The sequence below is a fragment of the Thunnus maccoyii genome, chromosome 1, assembly GCF_910596095.1.
Source record: "Thunnus maccoyii chromosome 1, fThuMac1.1, whole genome shotgun sequence".
Classification (NCBI taxonomy): domain Eukaryota; kingdom Metazoa; phylum Chordata; class Actinopteri; order Scombriformes; family Scombridae; genus Thunnus; species Thunnus maccoyii.
This window is the reverse complement of record NC_056533.1, coordinates 40931443-40953468: the sequence shown is the minus strand read 5'-3', so window position 1 is coordinate 40953468 and position 22026 is coordinate 40931443. Positions and strand designations below refer to the sequence as shown.

The 22026-nt window shown below is 38.5% G+C and overlaps 1 protein-coding gene across 5 annotated transcripts in view; it reads left to right on the top strand.

Annotated features, from left to right (window-relative positions):
* Positions 1-1248: 1248 nt before the first annotated feature.
* The window catches only part of vps13c (vacuolar protein sorting 13 homolog C), a 100306-nt gene continuing 79528 nt past the window's right edge, over positions 1249-22026 (top strand). For 2 of the 5 annotated variants that reach the window (XR_006099228.1, XM_042428471.1), the window contains exons 1-20: positions 1249-1465; positions 2727-2770; positions 5891-5933; positions 6751-6846; positions 9689-9790; positions 15640-15755; positions 15901-15960; positions 16047-16106; positions 16310-16390; positions 17019-17076; positions 17292-17419; positions 17661-17767; positions 18248-18422; positions 18843-18905; positions 18991-19132; positions 19360-19460; positions 20251-20393; positions 20531-20723; positions 20867-20981; positions 21111-21247. Coding sequence is in view for 4 of the 5 variants with exons in the window: in XM_042428471.1 (XP_042284405.1) it covers positions 1366-1465; positions 2727-2770; positions 5891-5933; positions 6751-6846; positions 9689-9790; positions 15640-15755; positions 15901-15960; positions 16047-16106; positions 16310-16390; positions 17019-17076; positions 17292-17419; positions 17661-17767; positions 18248-18422; positions 18843-18905; positions 18991-19132; positions 19360-19460; positions 20251-20393; positions 20531-20723; positions 20867-20981; positions 21111-21247 (2064 nt within the window). In the remaining variant the exon portion in view is untranslated. Of the gene's footprint in view, positions 1466-2726; positions 2771-5890; positions 5934-6750; positions 6847-9688; positions 9791-10270; positions 10334-11508; positions 11584-15639; positions 15756-15900; positions 15961-16046; positions 16107-16309; positions 16391-17018; positions 17077-17291; positions 17420-17660; positions 17768-18247; positions 18423-18842; positions 18906-18990; positions 19133-19359; positions 19461-20250; positions 20394-20530; positions 20724-20866; positions 20982-21110; positions 21248-22026 lie in introns of all 5 variants that reach the window. The other 3 variants (XM_042428348.1, XM_042428270.1, XM_042428545.1) reach the window with 2 other exon arrangements.

Genomic DNA, 22026 nt, shown 5'->3' with positions numbered 1-22026 from the left:
AATATAAAATAGAAGAACTGTGAGGGACTTTTACAAAAATACTTCAGTAAATCCCCATTTTATTCGTGGTCACTTCTGTGTTGGACTGAACCCTTTTATTTAAAAGATCAGCGTTTATAACTTAAGAAATAAAAGTGTGCCAGCGTTATTTTAAGTTATTTATTTATTCATTCACTCATTTTGTTCAAGCTGTGAAGACAAAAAGACAATTAAATTAAGTCCAAACCATGAAGCTCTACTATGTTTAAATGTCCACAGTGTTAACTTATCTTAACTAATCTTATAGTGATCACAGTTACAGTGATCAGCTGTTTATATGGATCAAAAAGCTCTGAGACAGAATCATTCATATACAACATTTATGCTGTTTAAATAAGTCGCCTATAGAAATCAAGTAGTCCACCTACAGTGATCATTTTGGATCTCTTCATACACGACAACATGTGGAAAAACATCTTAAACTACGTAAATCTATTTTTGTACTTTACTCCCATGATAAACCCCTCAGGTTTTCACTTCAGTCTTATTGGATCATTTGTTTAGTTTCCTATCTCTGCATCCTGTTCCTGCGTTAGTTAATAAATTTATTCTTCGGTTCCTTGTGCCTGCCGAGTCTCTGCATTTAGGTCCAGCTGCTCCGCATTTTATGACACCTAATCAATACTTAATCACCAATAAAGTAAAGGAAATTTCTTTTAGTCATAACATAAATTCTATTCAGCTAAAAAAAGATTTAAGAGGGACATTGATGTAAATTGTGGTTTCTGTTGAAACTGTTGTGCAAAAGCTGCTAAACCTACCGAAATATTTTTTCATCATTAAAGTCTACGAAATGTGTTTTCATTACTTAAAATATTAATGAAAGTTTGGTCTCCTGGAAAATAATTCACACAAAAACATTTACATGTACATGATAATATTATTCTTATAATAGCCAAATTCCATATCCATAACTGTAAATTCACTGGTAAGAAATCGTGCTTTACTGGCTTTAACAAAGAGTTCAATCAATACACATTTAATCCAACTCTCTAAAACAAAAGCAATTAAAACTGCACAGTTTTGCTTTACGGTTATTTTTTTCTAAACATCTTTTTGTGTCTACTTTGTTTTCTTTTATTATGTGTACAAAATCGTACGTTATGTACATGTAAGTTATAGTTTGTTAAATTAAAAAAACGCGCCCCTGATCAACACCCAAAGGCAGCGCTGATCGATCCCAGATCAACTGGTTAAACACCCACAGGCAGAGCTGATCGATCCCAGACTGCTCGATCTTTAATCACTGTCATCCTCCGCTGACACGGAAGTCAGGTGAACGCTGACGGTGACCCTGCAGCAGGGTCTCTCCCGGAGCTTTCAGTCATGGTGTTCGAGTCTCTGGTCAGCGACCTGCTGAACAGGTTCATCGGAGACTATGTGGAGAATCTGGACAAGTCTCAGCTGAAGATCGGGATCTGGGGAGGTGAGCTCCGCGGCTAACACCCGGAGAGGCCAGACTCCGTTCACAAATATCGCGCTTTAAAACGCGCTGCGTTTTATACAAATGTAAACAGATCGTGAAACACATCGGAACATCGAATCTGATCATCAGGGTTTAGTCTTTGAATCGGCATTAATCCGACCCACAAATCCGCTTTTGTTCGGATGGAATTTCAACTTAAATCAAAGATTCGTCATAACTCCGCCCAAAATACAGACACTCGATAGCGGAAGGACCGGTTTGTTGTGGTCATGAAATATGAGGTTTTGTTAAGTTAAAACGTTGCTGTCGGATTATACTCATGCCGAACTGTAGAAAACTTCATATCGATGAAGGAAACTACGCAGTCATGCGATTATATATTTAACTGCAACCGGCAAACACGCTCCCGTTAAATTAACAGATACTCGAACGAGGTTTGCTTGAAGGATCTTTGGCCACAAAATGTCAGTAAACGGGCCAGAGAGTAAACAAACAAACCTGCCCGGTCACACAGACTCTGACGGCCGACTGCACCTGTCCAGGTGTGTCTGTCTCATTCACACACTGAAGAGTTCAGTCTGCTCTGATGCGCCAACTGTAACGTGACAGTTAATTCAGTTAACTGCTGCTTATCAGCTGCACACACACACACACACACACACACACACACACACACACACACACAGCTGTTATGTTTATAAAGAAAAACAGATGCAGAATATCAAACTGTTCAGTCAGAGCTTCAATAAAGAACTGCAACATGACAGATATTTGATAAATAATATTATTTCTGTAATGACACTGACAGACAGAAGGCAGAGAGGAGGAGGAGGAGGAGGAGGAGGAAGAGATATCATTACAGAGAGAACTTCACTTCCTGCAGATGTCTGATTATCTGACTTTAGTTTGGAAATATCTTGTAGCATGAATCAAATAAACAAATAAATCAATATGTCATTGATATCTAATAAAACAGAACATCTCGTTTAAGAGGGAATTCTGATCAGTAATCAATAACATGTTGTATATATGATCTTTACATAAACCTGTCTGTCAGGATGATGACATCACTATTTCCTCATATCTGACACACCTGACAGGCAGCAGGGCAGAGTGTCTGAAAATGTCCTGATCAGTAATCAATCACTGTCTGAAAACATATTCATCCACCCTCCTGATTATATATCTGATCAACGATCAATACTGGAGACTGTTTCTTCTTTTGTCTGTTAATTCTGTTTCTTCTTCTGCGTCTCTGCAGGAAACGTCGTCCTCGAGAACCTGAAGGTGAAGGAGAATGCGCTGGTAAGTCCCGCCTCTTCGCCATGATGTCATCATGTAGTTTTTACCTGAAAAAACCTGTTTCACCTAAAATGCTTCATCATATTTAATAAATTAAAATCTTTTCTGTACCTGCAGCTGTCAGTACTTCAGTAAAAAGTACCACAACTGCAGTAAAGTACAAGTACAGACAGAAGTACACTACTCACTTCAGTTATAGAGCATAACAGTATAATAACAGTATAATAACTATATAATAAACAGTGTAATAACAGTATAATACCAGTATATTAACTGTATAATAACAGTATAATAACAGTATAATAACTATATAATAAACAGTGTAATAACAGTATAATACCAGTATATTAACTGTATAATAACAGTATAATAACAGTATAATATCAGTATAATAACAGTATAATAAACAGTATAATAACTGTATAATATCAGTATATTAACTGTATAATAACAGTATAATATCAGTATAATATCAGTATAATAACAGTATAATAACGTATAATAACAGTATAATAAACAGTATAATAACAGTATAATATCAGTATAATAACTGTATAATATCAGAATATTAACTGTATAATAACAGTATAATAACAGTATAATATCAGTATAATAACTGTATAATATCAGTATATTAACTGTATAATAACAGTATAATAACAGTATAATAACAGTATAATATCTGTATAATAACTGTATAATATCAGTATATTAACTGTATAATAACAGTATAATAACAGTATAATACCAGTATATTAACTGTATAATAACAGTATAATAACAGTATAATAGTATAATATCAGTATAATATCAGTATAATAACTGTATAATAACAGTATAATAAACAGTATAATAACTGTATAATAAACAGTATAATAACTGTATAATAACAGTATATTAACTGTATAATAACAGTATAATAACTATATAATAAACAGTGTAATAACAGTATAATAACAGTATAATATCAGTATAATATCAGTATATTAACTGTATAATAACAGTATAATAACAGTATAATAACAGTATAATACCAGTATATTAACTGTATAATAACAGTATAATAACAGTATAATATCAGTATAATAACTGTATAATATCAGAATATTAACTGTATAATAACAGTATAATAACAGTATAATATCAGTATAATAACTGTATAATATCAGTATATTAACTGTATAATAACAGTATAATAACAGTATAATATCAGTATAATAACTGTATAATATCAGTATATTAACTGTATAATAACAGTATAATAACAGTATAATACCAGTATATTAACTGTATAATAACAGTATAATAACAATATAATAGTATAATATCAGTATAATAACAGTATAATAAACAGTATAATAACAGTATAATAAACAGTATAATAACAATATAATAGTATAATATCAGTATAATAACAGTATAATAAACAGTATAATAACAGTATAATAAACAGTATAATAACAGTATAATAACAGTATAATAAACAGTATAATAACAGTATAATATCAGTATAATAACTGTATAATAACAGTATAATAAACAGTATAATAACTGTATAATAAACAGTATAATAACTGTATAATAAACAGTATAATAACAGTATAATAAACAGTATAATAACTGTATAATAACAGTATATTAACTGTATAATAACAGTATAATAACTGTATAATAAACAGTATAATAACAGTATAATAAACAGTATAATAACTGTATAATAACAGTATAATAACAGTATAATAACAGTATAATAAACAGTATAATAACTGTATAATATCAGTATAATATCAGTATAATAACAGTATAATAAACAGTATAATAACAGTATAATAAACAGTATAATATCAGTATATTAACTGTATAATAACAGTATATTAACTGTATAATAACAGTATAATAACAGTATAATAAACAGTATAATAACTGTATAATATCAGTATAATAACAGTATAATAAACAGTATAATAACAGTATAATAAACAGTATAATATCAGTATATTAACAGTATAATAACAGTATAATAACAGTATAATAACAGTATAATAAACAGTATAATAAACAGTATAATATCAGTATATTAACTGTATATTAACTGTATAATAACAGTATAATATCAGTATAATATCAGTATAATATCAGTATAATAACAGTATATTAACTGTATAATAACAGTATAATAAACAGTATAATAACTGTATAATAACAGTATATTAACTGTATAATAACAGTATAATAACTGTATAATAACAGTATATTAACTGTATAATAACAGTATAATAACAGTATAATAAACAGTATAATATCAGTATATTAACTGTATATTAACTGTATAATAACAGTATAATAACAGTATAATAACAGTATAATAAACAGTATAATATCAGTATAATAACAGTATAATAAACAGTATAATAACAGTATAATAACTATATAATAACTATATAATAAACAGTATAATAAACAGTATAATAAACAGTATAATAACAGTATAATAAACAGTATAATAACAGTATAATAGCTATATAATAACTATATAATAAACAGTATAATAAACAGTATAATAAACAGTATAGTAACAGTATAATAAACAGTATAGTAACAGTATAATAAACAGTATAATAACTATATAATAAACAGTATAATAAACAGTATAATAACAGTATAATAAACAATATAATAACTATATAATAAACAGTATAATAAACAGTATAATAACAGTATAGTAACAGTATAATAAACAGTATAATAACAGTATAATAAACAGTATAATAACAGTAATATAACAGTATAATAACAGTATAATAAACAGTATAGTAACAGTAATATAACAGTATAATAAACAGTATAATAACAGCATAATAAACAGTATAGTAACAGTATAATAACAGTATAATAACAGTATAGTAACAGTATAATAAACAGTATAATAACAGTATAGTAACAGTATAATAAACAGTATAATAACAGTATAATAAACAGTATAATAACAGTAATATAACAGTATAATAACAGTATAATAAACAGTATAGTAACAGTAATATAACAGTATAATAAACAGTATAATAACAGCATAATAAACAGTATAATAACAGTATAATAACAGTTTATGTGTTTGTGTTTCAGAGTGAATTTGATGTTCCGTTCAAAGTGAAGGCCGGGCAGATTGGTGAGTTCTGACTTTCTGATGTTTAAGCTGTAAAAAACTGAAATCTTCTGATGATGATGATGATGATGATGGTCAGTCAGGTGATAACACAAACAGCTGATGAACACAAATAGACGGACAGAAGAGAGAAACTGTTGATGGAGGTTAAATCTCATATTTCTCAGAAGTATTTTTGAGCTTGTTGACTTATTTCAGTCATCAAACACCAAAATGTTACTAACTGCTGTATCAGTTATAAAGCAAAGGATCAGTGCTCATGTGCTGATGACAGAATTCAGTCAGCGCGTTATTTATATTAGTTATTATTCAGTGATGTCATCAGGGGTGTTGATCCAGGTAGAAACAGGTGTTGCAGGTACAGAGCATGATGGGAAACGGGGTGTCGACTTTTCGCTGACCTAAATAGAAACAATGCTGCAGGTGTGTTTGGGTGTGTCACATGTCTTTGTGCTGTTTTTATTTGGTGGAAGTGTGTTGTATGTTAGCATCATGGACAGATTGTCTGACTGTGTTGGAATCGAACAGCTGTGACTTCAGTCTTCAGCAGGTGTTAAAGAGTTAAACTTCCACAGGTGTTGAATATCGTCTTTGTCCTGCTGCAGACAGAAACATCTGTAAACTACAGAGAGACGAGCTGCAGCAGCTCATCCACTCACTTTGGACAAAACTTAACATTTTTAATTGGTTTATTCATCTTCTGCTGCTTATCCAGGTTGCATTCATTATATATCTATTAATTATAGTTGCATTTAAACTAAACCAGCATGAACCTTATTAGTGAACACAACAAACTGTCTGCTGTGTTTTTGTGTTTCAGGGAAGCTGACGTTGAAGATTCCCTGGAAGAACCTGTACAACGACGCTGTGGTCGCCACGCTGGACGGTCTGTACCTGCTGGTCGTTCCTGGAGCCAGTAAGTGGCGCTTTACTGACTGTCCTGTCAGGTTCAAGTAGTTTTAGAAGAAGGATACAGAATGTAATGAAGGACCTCCATCTGATGACACAGTGTCTCAGTCTCCAGATCAGCCAATCACGTTTCAGACGGCTCGTCACTCAGGTGCTCTTAAAGAGGTCATGTTCCAAATTAAGCCACATCTCTGCTTTTTAATCTCTAAATCTTACGAAGAAGTGATTCGAAAGCTCTGAAAAGTGGGCGTGGTGAGCCCTCTGATGGTGGGCGAAGCCAAGAGAGCACAACCAGGTCCAGGTCCAGGTGTTCTTCTCTCCAGCTCCTACTGGAGGATCCTGAGATCCCTCCAGTATGTCCAGGGTCTGCCCCATGGTCTTCCAGGTGCCCTTTAATACTTCCACAGGAAGGCGTCCCGGATGAAGATCAGCTGAGTGCTTTCAGCATGAAGGATCACTGGTTATCCTCCTCTTTGCTGTTCACGGGAGACAAAACGTATGTGGACTGGATGGAGCAACAACAACTGATTCAGGACCAGGACAGAGTCCACATCAGTCCGTCTCCCTCCAGCAGCCAGACCAGCAGTGAAACCCCCTGATGCTGGAGCTCCATTTCTGTTTTAAATTGAAAACACATGTCAAACAACCAGCCCAGAGGAGTCCAGGGCCTCCCTCCTGCTGAGTCACCTGACAGTCTGTCTGTTTTCAGCTTCCTTTGCAGCCGCCGTCTACCGGCAGGTTCTTTAGTTGCTGCCACCTCTGCAGTGACCCACTCAGATCCACATCCCCAGCATTCTTCAGGAGCTCAAGACCTCATGGTCAGGGGGACACCTTCAGGTCTTGTTTGGATTTACCAGGTCTGTCCGACAGCCCCCCCGACATTTGTTCTGATAAAAGCAATTTATCCTTAAAAGTTCTTAAAGCTTCAGAACGATGCAGGTGATGAAAACTGCGTTTGCAGTGAAGATTGTCCAGAGCACCTGTTGAATTGAGCCAGTTGATTGGCTGGTCTGGTCTGGAGGCGGGTCTTGTACATATTGACTGATATGTGTTAATATGATGGAGAAGTGTGTGTTCTCAGTTGATGTGTGTGTGTTCCAGCTGGATCTCAGCTGAAAACATGTCCATATAACGGTAAGCCTCCGAAGTTCAGAGGTGGAGGTTCAGGTTCAGGTCTGATCCGGTTTCTGTGCTCCTGTCAGGGCTGCATGACGTTCACAACAGAAATATACTTCCTGTTTTCATCTGATGAAACAAGTACAGGTGTCCTTCACAATAAAAGCCCTCCTGGCTGTTACATTCCTGCAGATGGAAAGCTTTTACTGTGAAGCAACGCTGTAGAGGGAGAAGTGTTGTGATGTCTGATATCATCAGAGTTTTACAGTGAAGCCACGTCATGCAGCCCTGCGTCTGTCGCCTCCTCTTCAGTCTCTTTCATGTAGACTAAGTTTGTATCTAATCTGGGATTCTCCTCTGAAATCACAAGTTTACTGGTTTCCACTTGCTGATCCGGGAGGTTCTGGGAGGATTTTATGGTTGTTGGTATTTTCATTTTTAGAAACTATAAAGCTAACGTCCCAAAGTGTAACAGGGTGGATGGTGACTAACAAGCTTTCATTACCCATAATACATAGCAATATGGACATATGGCTGTTGTGAAGGAATAATAATAAATAAATAATAATAATAATAATAATAATAATAATAATTAGTACCTGCAGAGATACTTTTGGACAAACTTTACTTTTTCGCTTCTTGACAATTGTCTTTTCTTCAGTTAATGTTTCTCTCATCTCTAACGTGCAGCTTTAGGAAGAGCACTATGTTTTTTCTACAAGTGTTTACTGTTCCTGCAGCTCAGCAGGTAGATGTACAGGTGTTTACTGTCCCTGCAGCTCAGCAGGTAGATGTACAGGTGTTTACTGTTCCTGCAGCTCAGCAGGTAGATGTACAGGTGTTTACTGTTCCTGCAGCTCAGGTAGATGTACAGGTGTTTACTGTCCCTGCAGCTCAGGTAGATGTACAGGTGTTTACTGTTCCTGCAGCTCAGCAGGTAGATGTACAGGTGTTTACTGTTCCTGCTGCTCAGCAGGTAGATGTACAGGTGTTTACTGTTCCTGCAGCTCAGGTAGATGTACAGGTGTTTACTGTTCCTGCAGCTCAGGTAGATGTACAGGTGTTTACTGTCCCTGCAGCTCAGCAGGTAGATGTACAGGTGTTTACTGTCCCTGCAGCTCAGCAGGTAGATGTACAGGTGTTTACTGTTCCTGCAGCTCAGCAGGTAGATGTACAGGTGTTTACTGTTCCTGCAGCTCAGCAGGTAGATGTACAGGTGTTTACTGTTCCTGCAGCTCAGGTAGATGTACAGGTGTTTACTGTTCCTGCTGCTCAGGTAGATGTACAGGTGTTTACTGTTCCTGCAGCTCAGGTAGATGTACAGGTGTTTACTGTTCCTGCAGCTCAGGTAGATGTACAGGTGTTTACTGTTCCTGCTGCTCAGGTAGATGTACAGGTGTTTACTGTTCCTGCTGCTCAGGTAGATGTACAGGTGTTTACTGTTCCTGCAGCTCAGGTAGATGTACAGGTGTTTACTGTTCCTGCTGCTCAGCAGGTAGATGTACAGGTGTTTACTGTTCCTGCAGCTCAGCAGGTAGATGTACAGGTGTTTACTGTTCCTGCTGCTCAGGTAGATGTACAGGTGTTTACTGTTCCTGCTGCTCAGGTAGATGTACAGGTGTTTACTGTTCCTGCAGCTCAGGTAGATGTACAGGTGTTTACTGTTCCTGCAGCTCAGGTAGATCAGCAGCAAGCAGAGTGAAGTTTGACTCTTTACCTTTTGTTTGTTGCAGCGATAAAGTATGATGCAGTAAAGGAGGAGCGTTACCAGCAGGAGGCGAAGCAGAGAGAACTGCAACGCATCGAGGAAGCGCTTCAGATGGCGGCACGCAGAGGTGAGACAGTCTTATCTCTGACCTCTGACCCTGGAACACCTGACGTCAGTGTCTTCTGCTCATGATTTCTTCCTCCTGAATCTTCATGTGTGTCTGCAGACTTTATCTTTGCTTCTGACATAAAAGTGATGACATCACAGTGATGTCATCACGTTTATCTCCTCCCTGCTCAGTTCCAACCCTTCTCCTCCAACCTCAGCAGGTTACAGATCATAGAACAGATCTGTTGTTCTTCAGTAACCTGCTAACAGTAACGTCACGTCATGTACAGAACATTCATGTCTACGTTTGGGTTCTTGAGGGCTGTTGTGGTTTAATTGTTTACTGAGAGTTCAGTTGTGAAATCCTCTCTTCTGATTGGCTGCTGCAGATATATGAATGTATTGGTGTGCCGGTTGTACAGACAGACAGGTGGATGCATGGATGAGTAAATGAATGTATTAACACTGTCTGCACTGTTCATGCTGCGTTTGCTGTCAGCGTCTCAGACTGGAGATCTGCTGTTCAGTCTGGAGAGTGTTGTTTACAAGGAGCCTCACAACGGTAACACACACACACACACACTCAATACACACTTCTGTTTTCTCTGATCATAAATTAAAATCTGAAACACTAGACACTGTAAAACATAATGCTCATACCAGGCGTCATCAGTGGCTCTTTGCCGGCATGCTACTGAGAAGGAAACATGAGGATTTCATGGAGATTTCAGAAAGTCAGATACATTTAATGGAGCAGAGGCTTGTGGTGTCTGTTTGTTGCTGATAAAAAGTTCAAACCGGAATATTTAGTTTGTAGATTAGAACATAGAAATGCTGCTACAGTTAGGTGACCTGAACTCTGTAGCAGGAGCTAAGGGGTTGGGGGTTATGATTAGATGGCCCCAACACTTCGGTTACAAGATCTACATCCTGTCCAGACGTTGCAGAGTTGGAGCAGTGATGGAGACGTGTTTACATCAGGATACAGTCTGGATTCATGTATAGAGCCCAAGTGATTTATATGAATCTGCAAACTTCAACTCATGTGATCCAAATTAAAAGGACTGAAGTGAATAATTTATTATTTTTTGCATTAAACTGTCCATTTTTACAGGATTCATCAGCATTCGGAGAGCATTTCTTAGATTTCACCTATTTGTCTTTAAACTACTAACTAGCTGTGTGGCGTCGTGTTCAGTTTTAATGATTATAATTCAGATGGTTTAAACCGTCTCTAACATATATTTCTCTGATAACATATACTTCTATCCCACCGTAGTCTGAGCTGTCAGTGTGCAGGGTTATCAGGCCTGACGGGGCGGTGTTATATGGTGTTCGGCCATACATAGATTACGTTACTTGCCCACTGCCCCCACCATCATTTTGGTTTTTTTTATAGAAATAAAACCGATTTACTTCATTCCTGTGTATCAGCGCCGTGTCCATCAAATAAAAAAACTCTAATATGTAGAATACGTGTCATCAATACTTAGTTGGATGACTGACGCTACAGTTATAAACTAAGCAGCAGGATAGTTTGCTAACAAGTTCAACATATCAACTTAAAGCTTATGATATGATGGAGTTGCGTGCAGGTGTAACAGTAACTGTCTCTGCTCTGTGATTGGTTCTCCTCCTCAACATGAAATGTATTAGATGTTGCTGCTTTCTGCTGTCTGTCTGTGTTTTCGGGCTTTTCTGTCACTAACTGCGTCTCTTTCTTTAACGCTGCCAAAGTCCCAAAAGGACGTAAAAAACAAAAAAAGCACAAAAAAGGTTTGAAGAAGCTGAAACGACATGAGAACAAAGCAGGTGAGTTTAATATATTTCAGTGTGGATCAAAGTGTAACCCGCTGACCAGAGAAAAGTTTTTCATTAAGACATTTAAAAACAAAAAGATTTAGACTGAGCATGAAGCAGATGTTCTCCTTGTGTTATTCACTAACAACGAGTATCTTAATATGTTCTGGTTGAGTGTTCTCCAGCAGAAGCACCTGTACCTGTACAGAAAGCTGTTTTTTTATTTTGTTATGACCTGTTCAACTCGTTTCCATTAATTAACCAGAAATTCTGAAACAGTATTTACTAAAAGGACCAGTGTTTAGGATTTAGTGGCATCTAGCAGTGAGGTTGCAGATTACAACCAACTGAATACCTGAATAAAATCTGGAAGCAAACATCAGACCATCAGTTAAAATGCTGACGCTGAAAAGAGGATGGCTTCTACAACAGGATAATGATCCTAAACATCGAAATCCACCATGGATGACCTCAAGAGACACAAGCTGGAGGTTTAGGAACGGCCATCACAGTCCCCTGACTTAAATATATATAATATAAAAGAGCTGTGCAAGAGCCCAAGAATACTGCAGAACTAGCCTTTCACAAAGAAGAATGGGAGAAAACCCCAAATACAAGAACTGATTCAACCGGTTTTTATTTTAATTTAGCCCTTGTAAAATTTTCCAATGATATATTCTCATTTTTAGAAAAAGGTCAATATACAGGTGCAATTTTTATTGATTTAACCAAGGCTTTCGATTTGGTTGACCATTATCTTCTTCTTGATAAACTTTATGCTATTGGTGTCTCTCAACAGGTATTATTTTGGTTTAATTCTTAACTCCATAATCATTGTGTTTCTTTTCATTACAATCAGTTGGATTATTTAACTGATGAAAAGGGTGTTCCTCAAGGATCTGTTTTAGATTATCTTTACTATTTTAAATAATGATCTTCCTAAAAATTTGTTCTAATTGTTCTGTTCAGTTATATGCAGATGACACGGTTATATACACATCTGATTCTGATGGAGGAGCGGACTCTTATCGAACATTGCATGAAAGAGATAAATATCATTTCCTGTATCCACTATGTGGTGCTAGAGAACACCCATTAAGTAAACATCATGTTGCTGGATATCAACTGTAGACCACACCTTGAAAATATCATGTAAATCAGGTGATGTTTGTCATATAAGGCTAACTTCCTGTTGTCAGTAGGTGGCGCTATGACTATGCCTCAATATTGACATGTAGGTGAGTTCAGGACAGGATTCTTATCAAGCATGAGAAATTTGGTGCAGGTTGGACAATGTACATTCAAGCTACAGCAACTTCACTTGCTTCATGACGAAATGTCAAAGTTTGCCGCGTTGCCATGGCAACGGTGTTCAGCAAAAACTCAAGATTTTGATAACTTTTCATCACAAACTTCTTCAGATGACACTGACCAAATTTGAAGTCGGTTGGGTTAAAGCTCTAGGAGGAGTTAAAATACAACGCATGCTAAATCGCCAAAATTGAGCACTAAATTCAAAATGGCTGACATCCTGTTTGGATTAGGCTATTGGTCCAATAGACTTTTTTGAGCGCCCTGGCATGACGTGTGTACCGATTTTCATACATGTAGGTTTAACGTGGCACGCGGGATGTTTCGACATATTGTAGGGGGCGCTGTTGAGCCAGTCTGCCACGCCCATGCACGTCACCTATACAATATTACAGACTTAAAGACCTGTCGTGTGTGCAAAGTTTTGTGAGTTTTCAAGCGTGCCGAGCCCCTTAAAAGCAGCTTCGTATTTTGTGGTGAACAATGTGTTGCCATGGCAACTGCTTTTGATGAAAACTCAAAAGCTTCAGGAGTTATCATCATCGTGGCAGACCAAATTTTATGTCTTTCTGGATAACCTGCTAGGAGTAGTTAGCAAAAGAGTGGCGCTTCAGACTTCCTGTTGCCAGCAGGTGGCGCTATGAGTATGTCTTAATATTAACACATAGATGTATTTAGGATGGGACCTCATGAAGCATTAGAGATTAATGTACATTGGAGTTATAAGGACTTCCAGTTTTATGGCGAAACATCAAAATTCGCCACATCGCAATGGCGTTCAGTGAAAACTCATGATTTTAACGACTTTTGATCACAAACTAAAATCACACAAAATCAACTTCAATCATCCACCAAACACCAAACAAGAGTCAATGGCAGAATAAGCTGTTTGGCATCAGCAACCCACATACTCAGCTCTGCTGCTCGTCCCACAAATACATGTTCATTACAAATGTGGCTCCATTTAAAAGGGAAATAAACAGACTTTCCAACAGTATAAGATTTATTACCAAGAAGCTTCGTTACAACAAAGAAATAATCTACCAAACACAAACTTCTGTATTTTTTGTGCTACGTTTAGTTATAATCTTAATCATTCACCTGCTGAGTTGGCTATTAATTTTACTGATGGGTCTCCACTTTTTAAAGTTGATAAATTTAAATATTTGGGACTTTGGATTGATTCTGAATTTTGCGTTAGGCCTCATATTGATTTTATTAGAAATAAAATAAATGCTAGTCTCAGAATATTGGTCAATACATCGTTTTACTCTCCAAGTAAGAAAACAAATTGTCCAACAGCTTTTATTTCCCATTATTGATTATGGCGATGTCATATACCGGAACACCTCTGAAACACAACTTCAGCCTTTAAATATAGTTTACAGTATAGATTTAGATATAGACAGTGTAGATTTGTCCTGAGGTGTCCTTTCTGCACACATCATCATTTGATGTATGACGCACTGAACTTGATACCACTTCACTCTAACCACTTGCTCTTTGTTTCCAAATGCATTTACTTTAACTTTCCTTTAAACTTAAAACAGCTTTTAGTTCCATTCAGATCATCATATTCACTCAGACACACTCAACAACCTTTTTTATTGTGCCCAGAATCTTTAAAGGAATTGGGAGACATGTTTTTAGTTTAAAGCAGCATCAGACTGGAATAATCTTCCTAACTCACTCCGATGTCCATGTTGATGTTTCTATGTTGATTGTTTTGTGTCATTAGATTGTTTAATTTATTATAATTATCATTACTCATGTATTTTGTTTGTTTAAATGTTGTAACTTATATGTTTTGTACCTGAGGACCCCCTCGAAAACGATATGGTGCATCTCAAGGGGTTTGTCCTCTAATTAAATTTTGAAATAAAATACTTTTCAACTACATTTTTCACTCTCAGAACTGGACGTGCTGTCTGATCATATCAGAAACCAAATGTTTTTATCATTGTTATGAACTCATTTCACTCAAAGGCGAAGTGAAAAGCTGACTATCACAGAGAGGGGAGGGGGACGAGGAGATGCAGTATCATTAGTGTTATGGGTCTGTCATTCTGACTGCAGCGACCCTACAGAGTAACCACGGTAACCAGGCTGCCTTGGCGGAGCCGGCTAGCATATATCCAAGTGGTTCGCTGCCAAAACGTTCTGGGTGGAACTTGCACTCTAAAATTATTATTCTGCAGAGTTAGAGGATCGTTAAACTATTTTGACAGTAATTGTTCGGGTCGTATTCTTCGTATGACCGCATGCGCTGAACCGTCACGTCTGTACTGTGACAGTTCAGGATGAATATATGCTGTTACACCCCTATTATATTCCATTTCTGCCCACAAATCTTGCACACTGGTCCTTTAAGTTTCTGCTTTTCTGTTAACCATCTCGTGACCGCTGATATTTTTCATGTGACCCCTTGTGGGTTCGCAACCCCCAGGTTGGGAACCACATGTTAACGCAATAATAGACAGAAAATATAATGAAATCACAAAAATAAATTACAAAAATGTGAATTTTGTGATTTATGTTTCAACAAACAAACAAATCAACAAACAGTAAAAACAAACAAAAAAATAAAATTCAGACACAATTTAAAAGAAGTTTTATATCTCCCAAAATATTCAAACCCAAAATCCAGATTATAGAGATTATCATCTGAAGAATTGTTTATATTTTCAAACAGCAGGAAGGGATCAATACAGACATTGATTACTCTGTGGGTTCTAATCAGTCCTTGTTCGGTTTCAGGGAACTCGAACCCTCTGGAAGAGAAGAAAGACTCGTTTATGGAGAAATTGGCCACTCAGGTGATCAAAAACCTGCAGGTGGAGATCAGCAGCATCCACCTGCGCTACGAGGATGATGTGAGTTCTGATCCAGGTCCAGGTTCTGGTTCAGGTTCAGGTTCATGGTCTGAATGTGTGTGTGAGGTTCTGACAGTGGTCATGGACAGGTGAGTGAAAAGTGTACCTGTTTAGTCAGATGACAGAAGCCTCTCCTGTGTTTCAGGTGTCGGATCCTCAGCGGCCCCTGTCGATGGGAGTGACCCTGTCTGAGCTCAGCCTGCAGGTAACACACACCTGTAGACCTGTTAGGACTCCAACACTCACCTGAGCCTTCAGTCCAAGTGTGACCTCCATGTGTTTGTGTTTCAGACCACGGATGAGAACTGGAAGTCGTGTATCCTAAACGAAGCAGCAAAGATCATCTACAAGGTGACGGATGCTCTGCTCGGTCTGAAACTCAGACTCTGTGTTTACCTGCTGATGCTCACCTGTCCGTCGCCTGCAGTCTGATTACTTGACCCGGTTTAAAGCTGAACCCTGTAAAACCAGAAGCAGCTTCTCATATCTCTGCAGGTAAAGTTAAAGACCGGTTTGTTGTTGTTTTTGATGTGTTCTTTGTTTGTGTGTGTCAGCTCGGACGTCTGGAGTGTCTCTGCGCATACTGGAACGTCAACAGTCCGATCTTCTACAAAGGATCATGGGAAACCATAGTGGTGAGTAGATGCGTCGTGTTAAAGCTTCTCTGTAATCAGCACGTGATTATTAATGAGCTGAACATGAAAACGTGATGCTGTTATTAGTCTTTGGAGCCATTTTTAAACAAACTAACGTGACCAAACCCTTGATGATGAAGGAACATGTGACTCAGTGCAGTGATGTGACTCACTGACGTGTTTTTAATAGTTTCTGGACAACAACGGAGGAATCAGATTTATCAGCTTTGATACACACACAATACTTGTTAGTAGATCAGTTCATTGTTGGTTTGGATCCAAACATGAAGACAAATATAGAAAATCAGCAGAATGATTCTGTAATAATGTTCTGAAAACAAAACAATGTATTTAAAATAAACATCTGAAACTTTATTAAAAGTCACATTTTACAGAATCTTGAAGGCGTCTGTCAATAAACCCGAGATGATTGATGAGATGATCAGTATTACAGCTGCAACGATTAATCGATTAGTTGATCATAAGAAAATGAATTTGCAACTATTTTGATAGTCAAATAAATCTGTGAGGACATTTTCTAAACGACTAATCGATCAATAAATAATGAATATAGTGTGTGTGTGTGTGTGTGTGTGTGTGTGTGTGTGTGTGTGTGTGTGTGTTGCAGGATCAGCTGAGGCGTGGGATCAGCAGTAAGGATCAGGAGCTGCCTCAGTATCAATACAGTGAGTATTGATCAGTAGAGTGAGAGTGAGTATTGTTGATCAGTACAAAGAGTATTGATCAGTACAGTGAGTATTGATCAGTTGACTCCTGCAGAGGTTCGTAAGCAGATCTGACCATCAGCAAATAATAACAGAAACCAAACATTTATTGATTATCAGCTGGCTGTGGTATTTATATTGACACACGCTGGTCAATGATTGTTTTTTTTTTGTAGTTTTTAAGCCGATCTTCGCTTCGGCTAAAATGTGTATCAACCCGAACGCTGAACTGGAACTAAAATCCCCAAAAGCCAACCTGCACCTGGAGGTCCAGAACATCGCCATAGAAATGACCAAACCACAGGTAACATGACTGACTGTCAGGTGAGGTCACATGATTACTGTCAGATGATGTCATGTGTTTGTTTTCTATTACAGGATCATATTACATATTTTACATATTCAATAATAATAATAATAATAATAATAATAATAATAATGCGAAACAGTAACATGGTAAAAGGTCTGAAAGCATAAATGCAACAAATAAAAAAGTAAAAAGCTCCAGAACAGCTGCTAAATGGCTACTGTGTGTTCCTCTGCAGTACCTGACGATGGTGGAGCTGCTGGAGTCCATTGACTGCATGGTGAAGAACGCTCCGTACAGGAAGTTCAGGCCCGACGTCCCCGTCCACGCCAACTCAAAACTCTGGTCAGTCAAACACTAACTAACCCACCAACCCACTAACTAACTAACTAACTAACTAACTAACTAACTAACTAACCAATCAACCCACCAACTAATCAACTAACTAACCCACCAACCCATTAATGCACCAACTATTAACCCACTAACTAACTAACCTGCCAACCCACCCATCTAACACACCAACTATCTAACCCACCAATTAACTAACCCACTAACTTACTAACTAACCCACCAACCCACCCACTAACCCACCAAGCAACTAACCCACCAACCCACTAACTAACTAACCTACCAACCCACCATCCCACCAACTAACTACCCCTCCAACCCACTAACCCACCAACCCACTAACTAACTAACCCATCAACTACCCATCCCACTAATTAACATCCAGTATGTTTAATGTATCGATCCAACGAGTTTGTGGTCACAGACAGAAGTTCTGACAGTTCTGGGTGGGTTTGTTTTCTGTGCCTCTGTCAGGTGGAGGTACGGCTTCAACAGTATCCTGGAGGTCCACATCCGGCGTTGCAGCCACATGTGGTCCTGGTGCAACATCAGACAGCATCGGGAGAACCTGAAGGCCTACAAGACCGCCTACAAGACCAAACTGCTGAGTCAGAGCAAGTTGAGCCTGGACGCTGAACGCCACATACAGGTGCTGCTGCAAGAAGAGTCTGAACAGACTGACAGCAAAGAGTTCAGTCCTGCAGGGGGCAGCACAGACACATGTAGTGTCGCTGTGTTATGTTTAACTAAATCAGAGTCCGAGTTGCCACACAGACGGATCACATGGCCATCATTAGTCAGCTCATTGATTTATCGATTAGAATTCAGATGAAATATTCGTCTGGCTTTGGTTTCTAGGGCAGTAAACTGAAAATCTGTTGGTTGGAATAAACAATACATTTGAAGACATCACACCAACAGAATAATACATCTTAATTGTCATCAGATTCATTCAGAATGACTGACTGTAACTCTAATGATCCATGTTTGACTAATGAATGCAGTTACACAGACTGACCTCAGCTGTGACTTACAGCTCTGAATGTTTGTCATTAATGTGTCTCACCAGGATCTGGAGAAAGTTCTGGACGTCTTCAACATCACTTTAGCTCGGCAGCAGGCTCAGATGGAGGTAAACATGAGGCTGATGATGATGATGATGATGAAGGGGCTGTGATTTCTGGAGAGAGATATTCAGATGTTCCTCCCTCCTCCAGGTGATCCGCTCAGGACAGAAGGTGGTGGGGAAGAAGGCGGCGGGGCCGAAGCAGGGAGGAGGAGGAGGCTTCTTCAGCAGCTTCTTCAGCAGGAAAGCCAAGAAGGAGGAGCAGGAGCCGGAGGAGAGCAAGGAGCTGGAGGGTGAGAACAAAACATCACCACAGCTCTGGTACTGTTTTCCTCCATCAGCTTATCCACCAGCTGATCTCACAGCTGATCTTTGGAATGAACACATACTTGAAACAGTAAAAATATTTTCAGTGTGACGCTCGGTTATCTCAACATTAATACATTAAAGATGATTCTGATCTGGACTTCACTTTACACACCTGTGCAGGTGTTTGATTGAGGATGTTTCTGGTCTTCAGGTTCTGGGTTGGACGAGCTCATGACAGCTGATGAGAAGGAGAAGCTGTACACCGCCATCGGCTACAGCGGCAGCTCTCACAACCTGGCTTTACCCAAACAGGTGAGCACACCAGCTGCTGGCTTATTCAGGGTCCACAGGAAGAGCGCCACCACCAGGGAGAAAGAAATATCACTCCAGAACTCAGAGGATGAACATGTAGTGACTCCTTCAAGTCAAGTCAATTTTATTTATAAAGCATCAAATCCCAACAGAAGTTATCTCACGTCTCTTTTCACATAGAGCAGGTCTAGACCGAACTCTTTAACCTACAGAGACCCAACAGTCCTCCATCAGCAGCAGCAGGAAAAACTCCCCTTTAATGGGAAGAAACCTCAAACAGAACTGGACTAGGGTTAGGGGTTAGGGTTAGGGTGATATTACGTAAGTGAAAAAAGGCAGTCCTTGAGATTTGATTTATGTGGGAGTTAAAGGACATATCCTGATCAAAGATAACTCCCAGATTCCTTACGGTGGTGCTGGAGGCCAGGGTAATGCCATCCAGAGCAGCTTTATCATTAGATAGTTTAGTTAACTGATTGGTTTCATCTGCCTTCATTGATGAATTAACTGGATATCCTTTCAAATGTTCATGATGTTTGCTTTAATTTGTGGGTTTGGGAGTTAAATCATGGCGCTAAACTCTTATGTTTTATTATTTCCCTTTTTAAAGGGTTGATGGAGTCGAGAGTTGTTTGCAGTGAACCTGCAGCACTATCAGATAGACATCTAGTCAAGACATTTTTGTCTAATGGGTGTAATCCAGATCCTGCAGTGATGTCAGATAGCTCAACTGATGTTTGTTTTGGTCAAATGATGCTGAAGGGATGAAAATGGTCTGTTTGTGTTTCAGTACGTCGCCGTCGTTGTCACCTTCCAGCTGTTCAGGACCTCGGTGACAGTCAGAGAGCAGCCAGATGTCCCTGAGATCCTCAAGATTCAGATGATTGACCTCAGCACCAAAATATCTCAGAGACCTGGAGCTCAGGCAATCAGGTGAGTGTCCTGTAACCAGAGGCTCACAGGTTCAACTCCCGCTGACACAAGATGGCAGAACTTCCTCTCTGAGAGAACACAGTCAGAGTGACAGATGAAGGAGGGAGTTTGATGTAAACATCTATGTGGTCCTGCAGGGTGGAAGCTGCATTGGAGCACTGGTATGTGACGGGGTTACAGCAGCAGGGGGCGGTGCCCTCACTCATCGCCTCAGTGGGAGACTCCGACTCCTCGCTGCTCAGTGTGGTGTTTGAGTTGAACCCTGAAGACAGCGCCGCCGACCAGCTGCTGAGAGTCAGCTCACAGCCCGTCGAGATCATCTACGACGCGGTAAACTAATCTCACCACATACATCTCACTAACCGGAACCCATAAACATCTGTTCAAACATCTGTTCACCCTTCACCACGCAAACATCTAACCAACCCTCCACGACGCAGTAAACCAGCTGCTCTCTTCTGTTCGTCCTCCAGCTGACCATCAACAACATGACCGACTTCTTCAGGACGGGGAAAGGTGTCGACCTGGAGGTCCTGACATCCGCCACGCTGTCCAAGCTGGAGGAGATCAAAGAGAAGACCGCCACAGGTTAGTCTTAACTGCTCTTGATCCAGAACTCAGTTAGACCCTCAACCACTTCTATAAGGGTTAGTCTCTGTTGGTCCAGCAGTGGACAGTCTGGTCTCTGCTGGACTCTTATGGTTCTGGTCTCTGCAGGACTGTCTCATATCATCGAGACCAGGAAGGTTCTGGACTTGAGGATCCATCTGAAGCCGTCCTACCTGCTACTGCCGAAGTCGGGCTTCTACGGCGACACGTCAGACCTCGTCATTGTGGACTTCGGCAGTTTACAGGTGAGAGGCCACGCCCTCAATCTGTCCATGTGTTGATTAGAACACGTGTGTTGATTAGAACACGTGTGTTGATTAGAACACGTGTTGATTAGAACATGTGTTGATTAGAACACGTGTTGATTAGAACACGTGTGTTGATTAGAACACGTGTGTTGATTAGAACATGTGTTGATTAGAACATGTGTTGATTAGAACACGTGTGTTGATTAGAACACGTGTGTTGATTAGAACATGTGTTGATTAGAACACGTGTTGATTAGAACACGTGTTGATTAGAACATGTGTTGATTAGAACATGTGTTGATTAGAACATGTGTTGATTAGAACACGTGTTGATTAGAACATGTGTTGATTAGAACACGTGTGTTGATTAGAACATGTGTGTTGATTAGAACACGTGTGTTGATTAGAACATGTGTTGATTAGAACACGTGTGTTGATTAGAACATATGTTTATTAGAACACATGTGTTGATTAGAACATGTGTTGATTAGAACATGTGTTGATTAGAACACGTGTGTTGATTAGAACACGTGTGTTGATTAGAACACGTGTGTTGATTAGAACATGTGTTGATTAGAACACGTGTGTTGATTAGAACATGTGTGTTGATCAGAACACGTGTGTTGATTAGAACATGTGTTGATTAGAACACGTGTGTTGATTAGAACATGTGTGTTGATCAGAACACGTGTGTTGATTAGAACATGTGTTGATTAGAACACGTTTGTTGATTAGAACATGTGTGTTGATTAGAACACGTGTGTTGATTAGAACAT